The sequence below is a fragment of the Bufo gargarizans genome, chromosome 8, assembly GCF_014858855.1.
Source record: "Bufo gargarizans isolate SCDJY-AF-19 chromosome 8, ASM1485885v1, whole genome shotgun sequence".
In the NCBI taxonomy this organism is placed as follows: Eukaryota; Metazoa; Chordata; class Amphibia; order Anura; family Bufonidae; genus Bufo; species Bufo gargarizans.
The window spans coordinates 89855140-89872321 of NC_058087.1; the positions used below are offsets into that span (position 1 = coordinate 89855140).

Consider the following 17182-nt stretch of genomic DNA (forward strand, 5'->3'; position numbering starts at 1 on the left):
ACGCTCAGGTCTGATCCCAGCCTTACTGAGAGATCCACTAAGCCTCTTGTGGACATGTTATTCCTGTTTACGCGGTACTGTCTCTTTAAGAGGGTATTCCAGCTTGTGCACAGTGCTTATGAAGCCACGTGCGTGTAAGATGGCGGACAGCTCTAAGCTCGCTGACAGACTGTGTGTAGACATGCAAGACAGTAGATTTAAGCTTCTTTTTGACTATTCTGCCACAGATGTATGTTAGAGAAAATCCCCTGATTGGTTGTGAGTGATAGCCCCTGTACAAGCAATGGTAGATAGCTGAACTCACTAATATCTCCAGACGTAGGCACCAGTTGCATGTGATAATCCAGTGAGGAGAATACAATGGTGAAGCTTTGATAATTTATTGATTTGCTTTGCTTGGAAACAAATGCAGAGAATCAGGGTGTGCTAGAGGATATTAGAGGTCAAAAAGAATTGCTCTCACCATCTTGAAGTCTGCAACAAAGAGGAAGGACGAAGGACCTTGCAGAGGATGTGATGTCACAAAAGAGGGAGGAGGGCATTGCAATAGAAATTTACATAACACACTATAAAATGAATTATAAGAATAACCACAGGGTGGCAGCGTTACACAACATAGCAAATGATAAGATAATGTGAACACAGCAATTAGGAATAGAAGAATAAAGGCTGGAACAGCACACACTGGGTGAACGTTATGGAGGCTGGGAGCGAGTCATACCCTGGGACGGTACAGGTGCTACCGACGCCAAGGATTGCGGGCCCTAATTCTATCAGGGTTTCCGCCACCACCTACGTTAGTGGCTCCAACCCCCACTTCTACATTAGAATTAGCCACTTCCGGCACCAGTAATCCATCAGTTGGTAGCTGGAAGCAGTGTAGCACTGCAGTGGGGAAGCGTCAGGCCGTGCTTAAGCTGATCTGCTTAGGTGACAAACAGCACACCGCTGCAGAGCTGTGGCAGGGGATAAGAGACCAGGCTGAGCTGTGGCTCTCGCCACTCAACCTAGAACCAGGCATGGTTGTGTCTGATAATGGCCGTAACTTGGTGGCGGCTTTGGAGCTGGCAAGCTCAGACACATCTCATGCCTAGCCCATGTCTTCAACTTAGTGGTTCAGCGGTTTATCAAAACTTGCCCTAAATTGCCTGAGCAACTGGTGAAGATGTGCCCATTTCCGCAAGTCATCGACAGCTTCCGACGGTCTGTCATCGCTGCAGCAGCTCTTACAATTGCCAGCTCACCGACTGGGGTAAATTTGGTGGGGGGTTTTTATAAATAAAAATGAAATATTTTGACTCAAATTTACCACTGTCATGAAGTACAATATGTGACGAGAAAACAATATCAGAATGGCCTGGATAAGTAAAATTGTTTTAAAGTTATCACCACATAAAGTGACACCTATATGGCCTGGTCCTTAAGGTGAAAACTGGCAGGGTCCTGAAGGGGTTAAATAAGTGTTTATGAGATGAGTTATAAGATGAAAGGCACAAAGTGAAATTAAAAAGTACGATTCACAGCTAGAAAAACTGCTAACCTTTTGTTACAGAGCGGCTCAATATTTTTAATAAAGACCAATTTAAAAAAAAATGATTTTTAGCCCAAAATGAGCAAAATATATAAAATGTCTCTGAAGGTGACCAGGGGTACCTTCAGGGATCGGACAACCCCTTTAAGGTGCTGAGGGGCCACGGCTCCTGTGTTCAATAGACAGCAGCGTTTAGTAGAGGAAACTAGGCGGGTGCTAACCTACTGCGCTCCTCCTTCCCCAGCTACACCCCGGGATCTCTGTGCACACATGCAGATGCCTGGGTCTAGTTCTCAACGCAGATACAGTAGATGGTGCCACCGGGACCGTCCCCTTAAAACATTATTTTCATATAGTATTGCAAAATAACCAGTATGACGAACCAGGGCAAACTGGGCTCCTGCATAGGGCGGCGCAGTTCAGGGGCAGAACTGACAGAGGTGGAGGGGGTGCACTTTTCCTCTCTTTGTAGCTCATTCATTACACCGGTTCGGACCCGAGGCCGCTCCATCACTTTGGCTGCACTTTATATTAGAGAACACAGGGGAAAAAAAATATATATATATTTTTTAAAGGCTTAAGACTGAAAATATTATTAAAACATTGTTGTCACATAACACCCCAGGCATGGGCACGCCCTCGGGGAATTCTGGGGCAAGGTGCCCATCCTAGTATGCCACAGCATTTAGAACTGGTCCGCATGGCACTATGGCACCACAGAAAAACGGGAATGAGTGTGAAAACATGACCGGTGCCTCGACACCCTTCACAAAACCTAGCGGGGAGATTACTAAAGCTGTTGCCACAGCGCCCACATAACAGCTGCTATTTTCTACCATAAACCACTGAAGAGACAGAAGGTTCAGTCACTACATGTGACGCAGCGTCATTCACACCAGTATTCACGACCACCCACAAAGGTTCCCCAGCATAGTTACCGGGTAACAGCAGATGCTAAGTCTCGCTCATTCAAAATACGTGCTACAATCACAGAGCATGGAATGTCAGGAAGTCGTGCGTGCCAAACCTCACTTTGAAGAAACTCCGCCCAGGAACGCACTGATTTGTTGGATGCATTGGGTCGGCGGAGACGTGCGGACACGTGACGGAGCGACCGACGCTCTTATTACGCTACACGCAGCCACACGCCCATCTTAGCGAAAAGCTGATCTGTGATTGGCTGCAATGAAATCCAAGTCCCGCGTATTGTCTCCGCCCACCATAGTTCCCATTGGTGGACTGTGGAGATAGCGGAAAATACCTCCGAGCGGTAAAGGGAGGAAGGCGTGACGTCGGCGGAGGGGTGTGTGTTGCGTCACGGATTCACTCCCGCCCTCAGCTCCCGTGGGACCGGCTGGGAGAGGAGGATGCGGTATCCGGCCGGGCCGTCCTAGGAGCAGCCCCGTGTCCATTGTTTTTGTAGCAGTGTGCCCATGCCTGTGTCGTGACTGCCCGTGACGGACAGGGGGAGGCCTCCGCGCAGAAGGAGGAGAGTCTGGCCCTTCGAGGTGTCCCTCACTGCCGCCTCTGGGGGAAGCCAGCATGGGCAATACGGTGACTTGTTGTGTGTCCCCCGACGCCAGCCCGAAGCCAGGCCGTGCCCGGGGAGTGGTCGAGCGGCCGGATCCGTACCGGGTGGAAGTGGAGCTGGAGAAGCCCGAGCTCGGGCACAACTTACAGCACATCAGCGACCGGGAGTTCCCGGATGGTAAGACCCGGGGGACTCTCATAGGGGCAGCTGGCAGCACCGCTACACATGGCCCGGGGCAGCATTCTTTACAGAATGTCTATAGGGTATCTGCTTGTACTTGGGGAGTGGTGCCCAGTGTACTGCCATGCATTAAACATTACAGTAGGGTTGTAGGTCAGGAGCCACCTTTAAGTACCATAGATGTGGCATACAGGGCATTCAGGGCATTCAAGGTAAAGAGCCTCTTAACTTTGGCAGCTGTTAGTGGGCAGATTCACCCTGGTGCCACCATCACACAAGTGTCTGCACAGCTGGGCTATATCTGTGCAGTGGGGTTGGGGTGCCACTTTACCGTAGTGCCGCCGTGCAGATTTCTACTAATGACAGCCCATGATGCTTGGAGGGGCCTGACATGTCTGCCTTAGGGTCAGTACAATGTGTTTTACCCGGTGCCCTCACCACTGCCTATCGGAGCTCTGGCACATCCTAGTCTGGCTTTTGTGCTGTTTCTCTGTTCTTCCTATAGCAGTGTAGGACAGTCCGTGCTGGCAGTGGCAGGCTGTGCAGGGGCACACCCCTGTAGCACCCAGTGGTCAATGTACGCAGTAGGAATATTAGAGGAATGACACAATACACCGTTATAAGAAAAGATGCTCCAGAATTGTTATTTCATGGAGAATATAAGTATTTACTGAAACGCGTCAGAAGAGGATAAAGTAGGAGTAACACAACCTATATAGAGTCTAGAGCAGGGGTCAACAACTCCCAGCATGCAAACCTGCTGAAATGTTCTCCTACAGGACTAAGTGGGGCTTGCTGGGAGTTGTAGTTTCACAACAGCTGGAGTGCGTTAGAGTGCTCACCCCTGGTCTAGAGGACACGGTTAAAAAACACTGATAATGACTTCTTTAGCTAATGGTGCCGATATCCGCCACAGACTTCACCCTTCCCAATGGTGAGATCCACAGCATATCTGTGACCGTCCACACTGGCTGGCGGGTCTGTGTAATACTACTCCCCAAGGAGGCAGATGTAGTCATCATTGTGTGGTTTAGGATTAAACCTGTTTTTACACGACACTCACAGGCCCTGATTCATCCAGCCGGTTTTGTCATTTATTTTAAAGTAAATTGTGCCTCTTTTTGTTGTTTTACTTGTAAGATAAATTCTCAGTATTCTGCAACAGTTGACTTATTTTTTGCATAGGGTAAAGAGCACCTGTCACCTCTCCTGATTGGTATAGTTGCTCACCCGTCTCAATTTATGGGTATAGGTGCCCTGTTATAGGCCTACCCCACAGCCTTTACGTACTGTGTTCTATGCTTGGGAATATTTACAGGCACTCAATCATCTGGAACTGCCATGAAAATTCATACTTTAATATACCCCATGCATAAAACAAATAGGAATATAAAAATTCCAGTTAGAGTACAATGTAAGCAGCAGTCATAGCCAAAAACCTATGCATATTGTGTGCATCAATACATGATTGTATGAGCTGCTAATTACAGATAAAAAAATATTAAAAAAAACACGTATTTCCCAAAGCAAATATTTGGACTAACCACCATCAAGGTTTTCCTTTGGTAAATACGTGTTTTTTTTTTTTTTTTTTATCTGTAATTAGCAGCCTATGTGATCATGTATTGATGCACACAATACGCATAGGTTTTTGGCTATGATTGCTGCTTATATTGTAGTCTAACTGGAATTTTAAATTTTTATATTCCTATTGTTTTATGTATAGAATATATTAAAGTATGAATTTTCATGGCAGTTCTAGATGATTGAGTGCCTGTTAATATTTCCAAGCATAGATTTTAGTAACTACTTGCATTCCCCATGTAATACTTCCAGAGCATCTATTCTTGTCTGTGTTGTGCCATTCCTCTATTATTCCTGCTAGAAGTTTACAAATAAGTAAATAAATTGCCTTCAGTAAAGGTACTGATGGGTGTTACCACTAGATGGTGTGTCTAACTCTGTCCAATCAGTTCTGTTGGTGTCACTGTACAGGGCACACCCCCAACTGGCAGCACCCATCTGTACTGTTACTGCAAGCTGCTGGCAACTCATTCATAACTTCTAGTAGAAATAAATGAGGGATGCCACAACATAGTCATAAGAATAGATGCTCGAGAAATGTTATTACGTGGGGATGTAAGTAGTTACTACGACAGACGTCAAGGGAGGTGACGGGTCCTCTTTAAGTCCGTTTCAGAAATCCATCAGTTGGTGTTGCTGTGGGGTACGTTGGTTTTTGCCCTTATGTATCAGAGGGAAAGTCTCTTGGCCTCTCTCCTCTCCTGAGAGAATGTGCTAAATTCTACCAGTGCTGGGCACCATCTTCACACATTTGGCTCACAGTCCATTACCTCGGAACATGTGATAAACATGTTCCGACATCTAAAAATCCAGTTCTGATGAAGACGACCGGTCTGCTCTCCCGACTGCTGTAGGAAACTCTTACATTCACCAGGAAATCCCAATTTTGGAGCGTCTTTATCTTAGTTGTGCTGCTCCTTTGTTATTCGAATTGTATGAGTAAACTGATAACTAGGTGTCCCATTTGTCCGTGGCTTACATAGTGCTGGACGTGTGTCAGGACATGAATGACTTGGTGATGAATTTATCAAGAGGGTAAATGTTTGAAGTCGGTTTTGGTTGTCTGCATTGGAGATTGGAGTACTTTGTGCTGAATGTATCAAACGTTGCACCTTGTTTGTTAAATTGTGGCCAAGTGAGGGTACTCCAGTTTTTTTACACCACTCCCTACTGAAGTGAGGTTGCCACTTTTTAAAAAGGTCAGATTGATCAATATGGAGTGAAACTAATTAAAGAGGATTTCCAAGATTTTAATACTGATAACCTATCCTCTGGATAGGTCATCAGTATCTGATTGGGGGGGCTGACACCCGGGAGCACTACTGATCAGTTGTTTGAGAAGGCACTGGCCCCCCTGTGAGCACCGTGGCATTCTCCGTACTCGCCAAGCAGACTGCCATACATTATATAGCGGCTGGGCTTGTGCTAAGCATTGTGCATAGTGCAAGGCATGCTGGGAAAGAGAATCCCAGTCTCCATTGTATAGGACATCGGCAGAGCTGTTCCATGCAGCCAAAGTCTGTTCCTATGTAGACTGAGTCCGCACAGAGATATTAAACAGCCAGCAAAAGGCACACAATGACCACTAGCTGGGCATCATCATGCAGGACCAGGTCACAAGCAAGCCACTCTAACAAGTCCTCAATAAAAGAAATGGCTGCTCTCGCCCGTACAGAAGCTGAGGCTGTGAAAGTAAGGTCTTCCTTTGCTGCACAAGACATGCAACTAAAGAAAGAGCGTCTAAGGAAAAAGAGAACCACAGCGTCATTGGAAAAACTCGCCGCAGAGAAAGAAGCGGCAGCCGCAATAGCCAAAGCAGAGTACCTAGAAGCCTTGGAGTTCCCCGAATCTGAAAAACGCAGCCAATTTCTTGGGCCAGACCTAGATCAACAAGATCCAGCACAGCGCATATCAGAATATGTCCATCAGCATCTCAAGACAGATAACAACTGATCCAGTATATAAGCCAGCTTTTACAAACAAAGTGTCAAAGATCCTACTTTTAACCACAGTATTTCCAGCAGGACGGTATGCGACATCACGATGCTGACCACAACTGCCGTCCTGCAGAATGAAAGCTACAACCTTCGCTTTGACTTAAAAGGGACACCCTTTGCGTCAGAACGGTATTATGCGGACTTCCCTAAGCCAGAAACCCCTAAAAGGTACTGTGATACACCACACACGCAGCATAACAACAACACACAGGTAGTATTGGCGTTAACCAGGCCGCCATGGACTTCGCTAAGTTCTTTGCTAAATGGGAGCTGGTTACCAAGGGACATAAAGTTCACCGATTTCCCCAGAGAACTACAGGGCATGGCGAGCCTCCTCCCAGAACTCCATAAGAGACTAAGATCTTTCCTATAGTGAGCAGTTAGATCTCGTGGTAAAGTGGCTTGGAAGCGAGTCTGCTAAACACGCCAAAAGAATCCGAGACATTCACATAAACTATCCAGACAAAGGCCTAAAGATGGTGTGGGAAATACTTGATGAGTCTTATGGGTCAATAGAAGCTATAGAAAATTCCTTATTTAAGAGAATTGATCATTTTCCCAGAATAGTGGGTAGGGGTCACTAGAAGCTCAGGGAACTCAGCGACTTGTTAATAGAGGTACAGGTTTCTCAAGCAGAAGGAGATCTGTCAGGGCTAGCATTCCTGGACACCGCCAGAGGTGTCAACCCGATTGTCCAAAAACTCCCTTATAATCTACAAGAGAAGTGGACCACGCATGGTTACCACTATAAACTGGTTCATAATGTACCATTCCCCCCTTCGTGGTGTTTGTAGACTCTGTCGCTGAACAGGCGAGGATCAAAAACGATCCCAGTTCTGACTTTACAATGTCATGTCCCACTACCCCTGGTATCAAACCTCCTAAAACACCAGTGGCAGTCCACAAAACTAACGTTGCCTCCACAGGTTCCCCTTACAGGCCATTTAAGTCTTCTTACCAAAGAATGCCTTCAGGGAGAAGTATTTAGAGGACAACAAAGAATTTCTCAAAGAAAACATCTGCTTCAGGTGCTGCGCTACAACATCGCACTTCGCCAGGAACTGTAAGGTCAGTGTGACATGCACAGAACAAAATACGGCTTTACACCCTTGACCACCGTCTCGGGTATCACCCCAAGCAGAGGAGCATGGCAGGAAGCAGATAGACACTGACGTAGACACCGCAGTAGCCACTTCTCACTGTACTGAGATCTGTAAAGGACTCGCAGGAGGGAAGGCCTGCTCAAAAATCTGCCTGGTCAGAGTTTACCCGGCCGGTCACCGAGAGAAGGCGATCAAGGTATAGGCAATCTTGGATAATAAAAGCAATTGGTCTTTAGCTGAATCCACCTTTGACACCTTTACCATCGTAGGGCCCAGTTCTCCCTACTCCTTAAGGACATGTGCAGGTACTGTTGAGACGGCGGAGAGGAAAGCAACTGGGTACAAGGTGGAGTCTATAGATGGTCAAACCTGCTTGTCCCTGACAACCATACTGGAGTGCAACCACAGTCCTGACAACCGTTCAGGGATGTCTGCACCAGAGGTAGTAGCATACCACCCCCACCTGAGGCGTATAGCTCACCTATATAGATACCGGAACTGGACCCAGAAGCTCCGATAGTCTTACTCCTTGGAAGATATATACTATGAGTTCAAAAGGCTAGAGGACAGATTAACGGTCCCCAAAATGCTCCATAGGCCCAGAGACTTGACCTGGGTCATCATAGGAGACTTCTGTCTGGGAGGAGCACACAAGTCGACCTCAGTCAACGGTATGCTCACCAGTACACTTGAAAATGGACGTCCTTCCCTATTCCAGCCATGTCACAGCGGTTTCCTGATAAGAAGAGTTGCCACACAGCTCCTGTGCCTTGTCCTTTCGTGGATCCCTCCTGTGAAGATCACGTCTGCAACAGTGATTAAGATCAATTAGGGTGCACAGTCTTCCACAGGACAAGAGAAGGCCACAGGGTCTCAATGTGCATAGAAGACAGGCTGTTCTTGGAGATCATGGATCAAGGAATAGTAAGACAAGTAAAAAAACTGGGAGGGAACCCTTACCTAACAAAGAACTTGTCTACAACTAATTTATCTCCCTCAAACACAAACTTTAGAGGACACTAGAGACAAAAGAACATTTCTTCACCTTCATGTAAAGAATATTGCAGAACAACCATGCAAAAATGGCACCCATGCTCCAAAACTCAGAGGAGTCTTGGTACTTACCCATATTTGGCGTGAATCATCCTAAAAAGCCAGGGCTGATAAGAGTAGTATTCGACTTGAGCGCCAGGTTCGAAGGCGTTTCACTAAATGATGTTTTACTGTCTGGTCCAGACCTCAACAACAGACTTCTGGAGGTACTTCTACGCTGCCGCAGAGATTCTGTAGCATTTATGGCCGACATACAACAGATGTTCCACTGCTTCCTCGTCAATGAAGATCACAGAAACTACTTGAGGTTTTTCTGGTGCAGCAACAACGACCCCAATGGAGACATTATAGAGTACCGAATGAGGGTGCACATCTTCGGAAACAGTCCTTCCCCTGCAGTCGCTATCTACGGTCTCAGACATTCAGCCTGGGAGGGTGAAGATAAGTATGGGTCAGATGTCAGATCCTTTGTGGAATATTCTACGTATATGACTGCTTGAAATCCACACCCATGAACGAGACCGCAATCTGTCTTCTAAAAAGGGCTCAAGAAATGCTTGCTCTATCAAATTTGAGGTTGCACAAAATCGCCTCCATGAGCCGTTAGTTAATGGAAGCCTTCTCACCCCAAGACCATTCAAGTGATCTAAAGGACTTGGATCTTAGCACTGACTCCCTTCCCATGCAACGGAGCCTCGGTTTGCTCTGGGATTTAAAGCCAGACACATTCCCCTTCCAAATCAGCAAGGAAGAAAAACGCCCTTCACACATAGAGGAGTTCTGTCCACCATAAACGGCTTATATGATCCTCTGGGATTTGTAGCGCATGTTACCATCCAAGGTATAATGATGCTAAGGGACTTAACCACAGAGACGTCTGATTGGGATGATCCACTTCCCTTGGGAAAAAGGACCTGTAAACAGGTTGGAAGAGGTCTCTCAAAGCTTTGACCAGCCTTCATGTGGCACGACCATATGCTTCCATGCCATCTACTGAAACCAAGATGCAAAGACTATGGGCCAGATTTATCATTTGCTCAGGTCAGAATAATGGAGTGAAAAAGTCCCAAATGCTGAAACTGCGCACAAATTTTTCTGCTCTGCACTATGCTCGCCAGTTTTCTGAAGGTGGGCGGGTTTTCTTATGTAAATAAATCTCTAGACAGATTTACTATTGGTACTATTTAAAAAGTTGCAATTTCACTCCAGTGAGGACCATGCTTATCTTATGAGACTTTTTAATAGAACATGCGACTTTTTCGTAAAGATGTGCGGCTTTTGTAAAGCTGCTTACTGACGGATAAACTGCTACCCTCAAACCACATTTATTACAGTCTTAAAGGGCCGATCATAAATCTGACTTGGCTAAAACTGACTTTAGCCATATGTTAAAGTGGAGTGAGCTGTCAGTCATGATAAATCTGGCTCTATATATCTTCTGCAATGCTTCAGTCAAGGCAATTGCTGCCATAGGATACCTAAAGACCATTGATGTCAAAGAACAATGCCATATAGGATTTGTCATGATCCGGACCAAACTGGAGCCACTCCGCGAATACACGAATCCAAGACTGGAGCTCTGTGCTGCTGTGCTTGCAGTGGAGTTGGTTGAACTTATAACTACAGGAATAAACCTAGAAATTAAAGAAGTCGAGTTTTATACGGACAGCAAGGTAGTCCCTAGGATATATCTGCAACGAAACCAGAAGCTTTTACGTTTAAGTCTGCAATCGGATGCCAAGCATCAGGAGATCCACTTGTCCTAAACAGTGGCACTATGTGCCCACACAGCATAATACTGCGGACCATGCGACTAGATCCGTCGCACCAAGCCACCTTAAGGATACAACATAGTTTATGGGTCCTGCGTTACTGTACCGTTCAACGTGTGGCAACATCGGATCCGACACATTTTGAATTGTAGACCCAGATGCAGATTAAGAAATCCAACCTGAAGTATCTGTTCTACGCACAAACTTCGAACCACCAACGCAAATCCTGTCTTTTTAACAGGTTCTACATCTGGATGTTGCTCTTTTGTGCTATAGCCTGTGTAGTCCATACAGCTCAGACATTACCTATGAGCCAGAAGCCCTGCCAAGGTTGGCATCGCTGCGAACATGCCTTTACCGCTCCTAATCTGAAAAGGTCCAAGAACATAATAATTTGCACGATACAACGTGAATATCATGCAAAAGAAATAGACTACCTCAGCAAAAGCCAAACAGTCTCCAATGACAACATTTTGGAAAAGCTTGGTCCCACTATTGACCAAAATAGGTTGCTAAGAAGAAGGATTCTGAGGTGGCGTCTGACACCAGATGGGGAGTGTCCTGCCTCCAGCATAGGAAGATTCATTTCAGTATCATTACAGATTAATTCTGCTTTCAGTTTGCTATTCCTGTTATTAGGTAACAGCACCATCTAGCGGTGGTAAAAAAAAGTATTGCACCTTGTTTTCTTGTTAATAAAGTTTATTGTATTGTTGGGAAGTGCTAAGCGATGTGGGTAGTGCAAGGAATTCTGGGAAAGAGAATCCCAGTCTCCATTTTACAGGACGTCGGCAGAGCTGTTCCATGCAGCTTTCCTTCTTAAACTCCACCATCTTTGTGCTAGTATATCTGTTTTACCAATCTATTGATCGCACATCAATACTCCTGTTTTGTCAATAAACAAGTTGGACTACAGAGAACAGTCCTCTTATTTGGAAGACAGGAATGGTTTATGCTGAATGTCAGACTGCACACGGTGAACGTGTATGAAGACTGAACAGTCTGCAGTGTTATTGGGAGTGCAGTATTGAAGGTGCTGCACACCCATTAATAAAACGGACCGACTAAACGGTGCGCTCTTCATTAGTTAAATCAGAGGCCATGCGGTACTCATCGCCATCGTGCCTCCTGCCTCCTCCCAGTATGCTCTGTTGTATGTTGAGGAAATAGCTGAAGGCTTTATATTTGGCGGTTTCCAGGCCTCACGCCAATGCACATATTCTGGAGCAGTGTTGCTTGGCTCCCAAATTCTGCATTGTAATTGGATCCTGCTGTATGAGAAGCAGCGTTTCAGTGGTGTGATCGGGGAATGCGGTGCCATATACAATACTTGGGAAAGGATAATCCTCTCTGGTCTAAAATCTGACCTTACCATGAGGGCACTGTGACTGCAAGATGTAAAGAGAACCTGTCGCCATGAAAATGCAGTGCAATCTGCAGGCATCATGTTATAGAGCGGGAGGAGCTGAGCAGTTTGATATACAGGGAGTGCAGAATTATTAGGCAAGTTGTATTTTTGAGGATTAATTTTATTATTGAACAACAACCATGTTCTCAATGAACCCAAAAAACTCATTAATATCAAAGCTGAATATTTTTGGAAGTAGTTTTTAGTTTGTTTTTAGTTTTAGCTATTTTAGGGGGATATCTGTGTGTGCAGGTGACTATTACTGTGCATAATTATTAGGCAACTTAACAAAAAACAAATATATACCCATTTCAATTTATTTTTACCAGTGAAACCAATATAACATCTCAACATTCACAAATATACATTTCTGACATTCAAAAACAAATCAGTGACCAATATAGCCACCTTTCTTTGCAAGGACACTCAAAAGCCTGCCATCCATGGATTCTGTCAGTGTTTTGATCTGTTCACCATCAACATTGCGTGCAGCAGCAACTACAGCCTCCCAGACACTGTTCAGAGAGGTGTACTGTTTTCCCTCCTTGTAAATCTCACATTTGATTATGGACCACAGGTTCTCAATGGGGTTCAGATCAGGTGAACAAGGAAGCCATGTCATTAGATTTTCTTCTTTTGTACCCTTTCTTGCCAGCCATGCTGTGGAGTACTTGGACGCGTGTGATGGAGCATTGTCCTGCATGAAAATCATGTTTTTCTTGAAGGATGCAGACTCCTTCCTGTACCACTGCTTGAAGAAGGTGTCTTCCAGAAACTGGCAGTAGGACTGGGAGTTGAGCTTGACTCCATCCTCAACCCGAAAAGGCCCCACAAGCTCATCTTTGATGATACCAGCCCAAACCAGTACTCCACCTCCACCTTGCTGGCGTCTGAGTCGGACTGGAGCTCTCTGCCCTTTACCAATCCAGCCACGGGCCCATCCATCTGGCCCATCAAGACTCACTCTCATTTCATCAGTCCATAAAACCTTAGAAAAATCAGTCTTGAGATATTTCTTGGCCCAGTCTTGACGTTTCAGCTTGTGTGTCTTGTTCAGTGGTGGTCGTCTTTCAGCCTTTCTTACCTTGGCCATGTCTCTGAGTATTGCACACCTTGTGCTTTTGGGCACTCCAGTGATGTTGCAGCTCTGAAATATGGCCAAACTGGTGGCAAGTGGCATCTTGGCAGCTGCACGCTTGACTTTTCTCAGTTCATGGGCAGTTATTTTGCGCCTTGGTTTTTCCACACGCTTCTTGCGACCCTGTTGACTATTTTGAATGAAATGCTTGATTGTTCAATGATCACGCTTCAGAAGCTTTGCAATTTTAAGAGTGCTGCATCCCTCTGCAAGATATCTCACTATTTTTGCCTTTTCTGAGCCTGTCAAGTCCTTTTGACCCATTTTGCCAAAGGAAAGGAAGTTGCCTAATAATTATGCACACCTGATATAGGGTGTTGATGTCATTAGACCACACCCCTTCTCATTACAGAGATGCACATCACCTAATATGCTAAATTGGTAGTAGACTTTCGAGCCTATACAGCTTGGAGTAAGACAACATGCATAAAGAGGATGATGTGGTCAAAATACTCATTTGCCTAATAATTCTGCACTCCCTGTATAGCTTCATGGGAAAAGATTTATTTAAATCCCTTCTCATTCTGGGATTTGAAGTCGAGGACTCGGTCCTATCAGTGATTGACAGCCTTCCCTCTATGACTGTGTATGCACAGACGGCTGTCAGTCACTGATAGCACCACCTTCTTGACTACAAAGCCCAGAACGAGCAGGGATATAAATGAATAAAATACATGTTATACTGAATATTTTCCCCTAAATGTATACATCACTCTGCTCAGCTCCTCCTGCTCTATAACATGCTGCCTGCAGATTACACGACATTTCCACAGTGACAGTTTCGATTTAAATACCCTTGAATATGTCAGGTTGAAATAGAGGTCTCTTTCTTAGGCCTAGTTCACACAAACGTTTTTTTGGCGAGTGTACGGGCCGTTTTTTGTGTTCCGTATACGGAACTATTCATTTCAATGGTTCCGCAAAAAAACGGAATGTGTTCCGTATGCATTCCGTTTCCGTATTTCCGTTTTTCCTTTGAAAGATAGAGCTTGTCCTATATTTGGCTGTAAATCACGGGTCGTGGCTCCATTAAAGTCAATGGGTCCGCAAAAAAAAGGAACACATTCGGAAATGCATCCGTATGTCTTTAGATTCCGTTCCGTTTTTTCTGAACCATCTATTGAAAATGCTATGGCCAGCCCAATTTTTTCTATGTAATTACTGTATACTGTACATGGCATACGGAAAAACGGAAAGGAAACGGAAACACAATGGAACTCAAAAACGGAACAACGGATCCGTGAAAAACGGACCTCAAAAAACAATAAAAGCCATACGGTCGTGTGAACTAGGCCTAAGACTCATTTAGATGAGTAGATAACCGTTAAAAATGCTAATGACTCATGTTAGCACTTGTAAAATCATTTAAATTATAAGTCGTTATTGAATTGTGGTAATGTACATCGTGTGAACGGCGAAGTAACAGTTATGTAAACCATTGCGTGCGAATGATAAAATACTCATCTGTCATAGTCTAATTTCACACGAGTGAGTTTCCCCATCTGGATGCATCCATTTTGGGGACGGACAGCGTCCAGACTGTATGCTGACCCTTTAATTTCAATGGCTTTATGCACAAGGCCCCAGGCATAACGTGGATACCAGCCATGTGCTCTCCACAGGTCCCACACTTTGCTATACAGGTGAAACTCGAAAAATTAGAATATCATGTTCATTTATTTCAGCTTTCAACTTTAAAATTAGTATATTGTTAAAAGGTTTAATATTCTAGGCTCAAAGTGTCACACTACACCCTGTTCCAAATTATTATGCATCATTTACCTTCATTTTTCTCATTTACCTAAATAATTGATGTAAATAACAGTCAGCATAATTCTCATGTTATCAACTAAGAGGACAATTCACATTTTATTGAACAAACCTAATAACAGTATTTTTTAAACATAAGCTTACAATGCACTGTTCCAAATGATTACGCACAGTAAGGCCTCTTTCACACTTGCGTTGTCCGGATCCGGCGTGTACTCCACTTGCCGGAATTACACGCCGGATCCGGAAAAACGCAAGTGTACTGAAAGCATTTGAAGACTGATCCGTCTTCAAAATGCTTTCAGTGTTACTATGGCAGCCAGGACGCTATTAAAGGCCTGGTTGCCATAGTAGGAGCGGGGGAGCGGTATACTTACCATCCGTGCGGCTCCCGGGGCGCTCCAGAGTGACGTCAGAGCGCCCCATGCGCATGGATGACGTGCCATGCGATCACGTCATCCATGCGCCTGGGGCACCCTGACGTCACTCTGAAGCGCCCCGGGAGCCGCACGGACAGTAAGTATACTGCTCCCCGCTCCACTTTACCATGGCTGCCGGGACTTTAGCGTCCCGGCAGCCATGGTAACCACTCTAAAAAAGCTAAACGTCGTATCCGGCAATGCGCCGAAACGACGTTTAGCTTAAGGCGGATCCGGATCAATGCCTTTCAATGGGCATTCATTCCGGATCCGGCCTTGCGGCAAGTCTTCAGTTTTTTTGGCTGGAGCAAAAAGCGCAGCATGCTGCGGTATTTTCTCCGGCCAAAAAACGTTCCTTTCCGGAACTGAAGACATCCTTTATGCATCCTGAACGGATTTCTCTCCATTCAGAATGCATTAGGATAATCCTGATCAGGATTCTTCCGGCATAGAGCCCCGACGACGGAACTCTATGCCGGAAAACCATAACGCAGGTGTGAAAGAGCCCTAAGTTTCAAAGCACTTTACAGGTTGTAAAGAACTGAACATTGTCGTTTGTTGTGTTTGCAGCAGATTTACTGAAATCAAAAGCAATTTCAATCAAACTTTTAACAACATTTTAACTTTTTAAACATTTTAACAGGTCACGTTACATTTTAACATAGGACCCCTTATTTGATAGCAGCTTCAGAAGTCTTGCATCCATTGAACTTAAAGGCAAGCGGAGGTAGCTGGATAACTTGCAAAAGGCTACACAATTCTGTTGTAGTGGCTTGAAAACTTGCTGAATCAAAAGTTTAGTGTACACATTTATTTAAACGGCCAGTCTTATATATTCATAAGTATATTGTATGTTCGCGTATTGCGTTTATGTGAACCTTCAATATAGACACAGTGGGACAGTATTTATGAGGTGCTCGCGATTTTATGATGCATAAGTTCATATATATTATTCATGCGGTCTTTCTAATGCCAAAGATTTAGTATAGGCACAATAGAGCAAAGTTCGTAGAGAACTCACGATTTTTTCGGCCTTACGTGCAGTTTTTGTAGACCCGATAATACAATGTCCATGAAGTATTCACGATGGGATAATGTGTAGGTGTCCCAATACTTTGGTCCAGCTACTGTGTGTACTATCACATATGGTATTATAGGCCTAGGTAGGTAGAAGTTATTTGTAAACATTTGATGTCGTCTTGTATGCTTTTACCCCTCAGTGTACATCTATGTGGGACATATTGTGGCTCAGAAAGTCCTCAACAAGTTAGATGTGGATTTTGATATGCATCTCGCTCTACATTGCAAAGCAGACAATTTGCAGCATAAATTGATATGCAGTGGATTTAAAATCCATACCATATGTCAATTTATGTGCATATTCCTCTGCATCGAATTCGGAGAGGTTCTGCCATATGTCGGTGGACCCTTATGACCAATCTCTATTTAGGAAGTTGTGATACTCTTCTATATTCTGGCTTGTACGTTGGTAGATTTTTCTTGTTTTTGACACTATTCTGTAAGTTAGTAGAGCAGATGCACGGTCGGCCTGGTCAAGCATTAATGTGCCTTTGTAGGTGAGTCTGGGAGTGAGGTGGCAGGATCACGTTCAGACTCATTATAATAGAGGTAATCTGATCAGACTCTAGTGCCTTGTGTTGCCCTGTGCACTGCTGAATTATCAATTGCCGCATTC

General features: G+C 44.8%; 2 protein-coding genes across 3 annotated transcripts in view; one reads left to right on the forward strand and one right to left on the reverse strand.

Moving 5' to 3' along the window:
- The window catches only part of METTL21A (methyltransferase 21A, HSPA lysine), a 36594-nt gene extending 34020 nt beyond the window's left edge, over positions 1-2574 (reverse strand). Inside the window, exon 1 of one of the 2 annotated variants that reach the window (XM_044304033.1) lies at positions 2470-2574. The gene's annotated coding sequence lies outside the window, so the exon portion shown is untranslated. The remainder of the gene's footprint in view (positions 1-2469) is intronic. The other variant, XM_044304034.1, reaches the window with a different exon arrangement.
- A 211-nt stretch (positions 2575-2785) lies between these two features.
- CCNYL1 (cyclin Y like 1) overlaps positions 2786-17182 on the forward strand; it is a 60508-nt gene continuing 46111 nt past the window's right edge. The window contains exon 1 of the mRNA XM_044303263.1: positions 2786-3239. Within this exon, the coding sequence (XP_044159198.1) occupies positions 3074-3239 (166 nt within the window). The 5' untranslated portion in view covers positions 2786-3073. The remainder of the gene's footprint in view (positions 3240-17182) is intronic.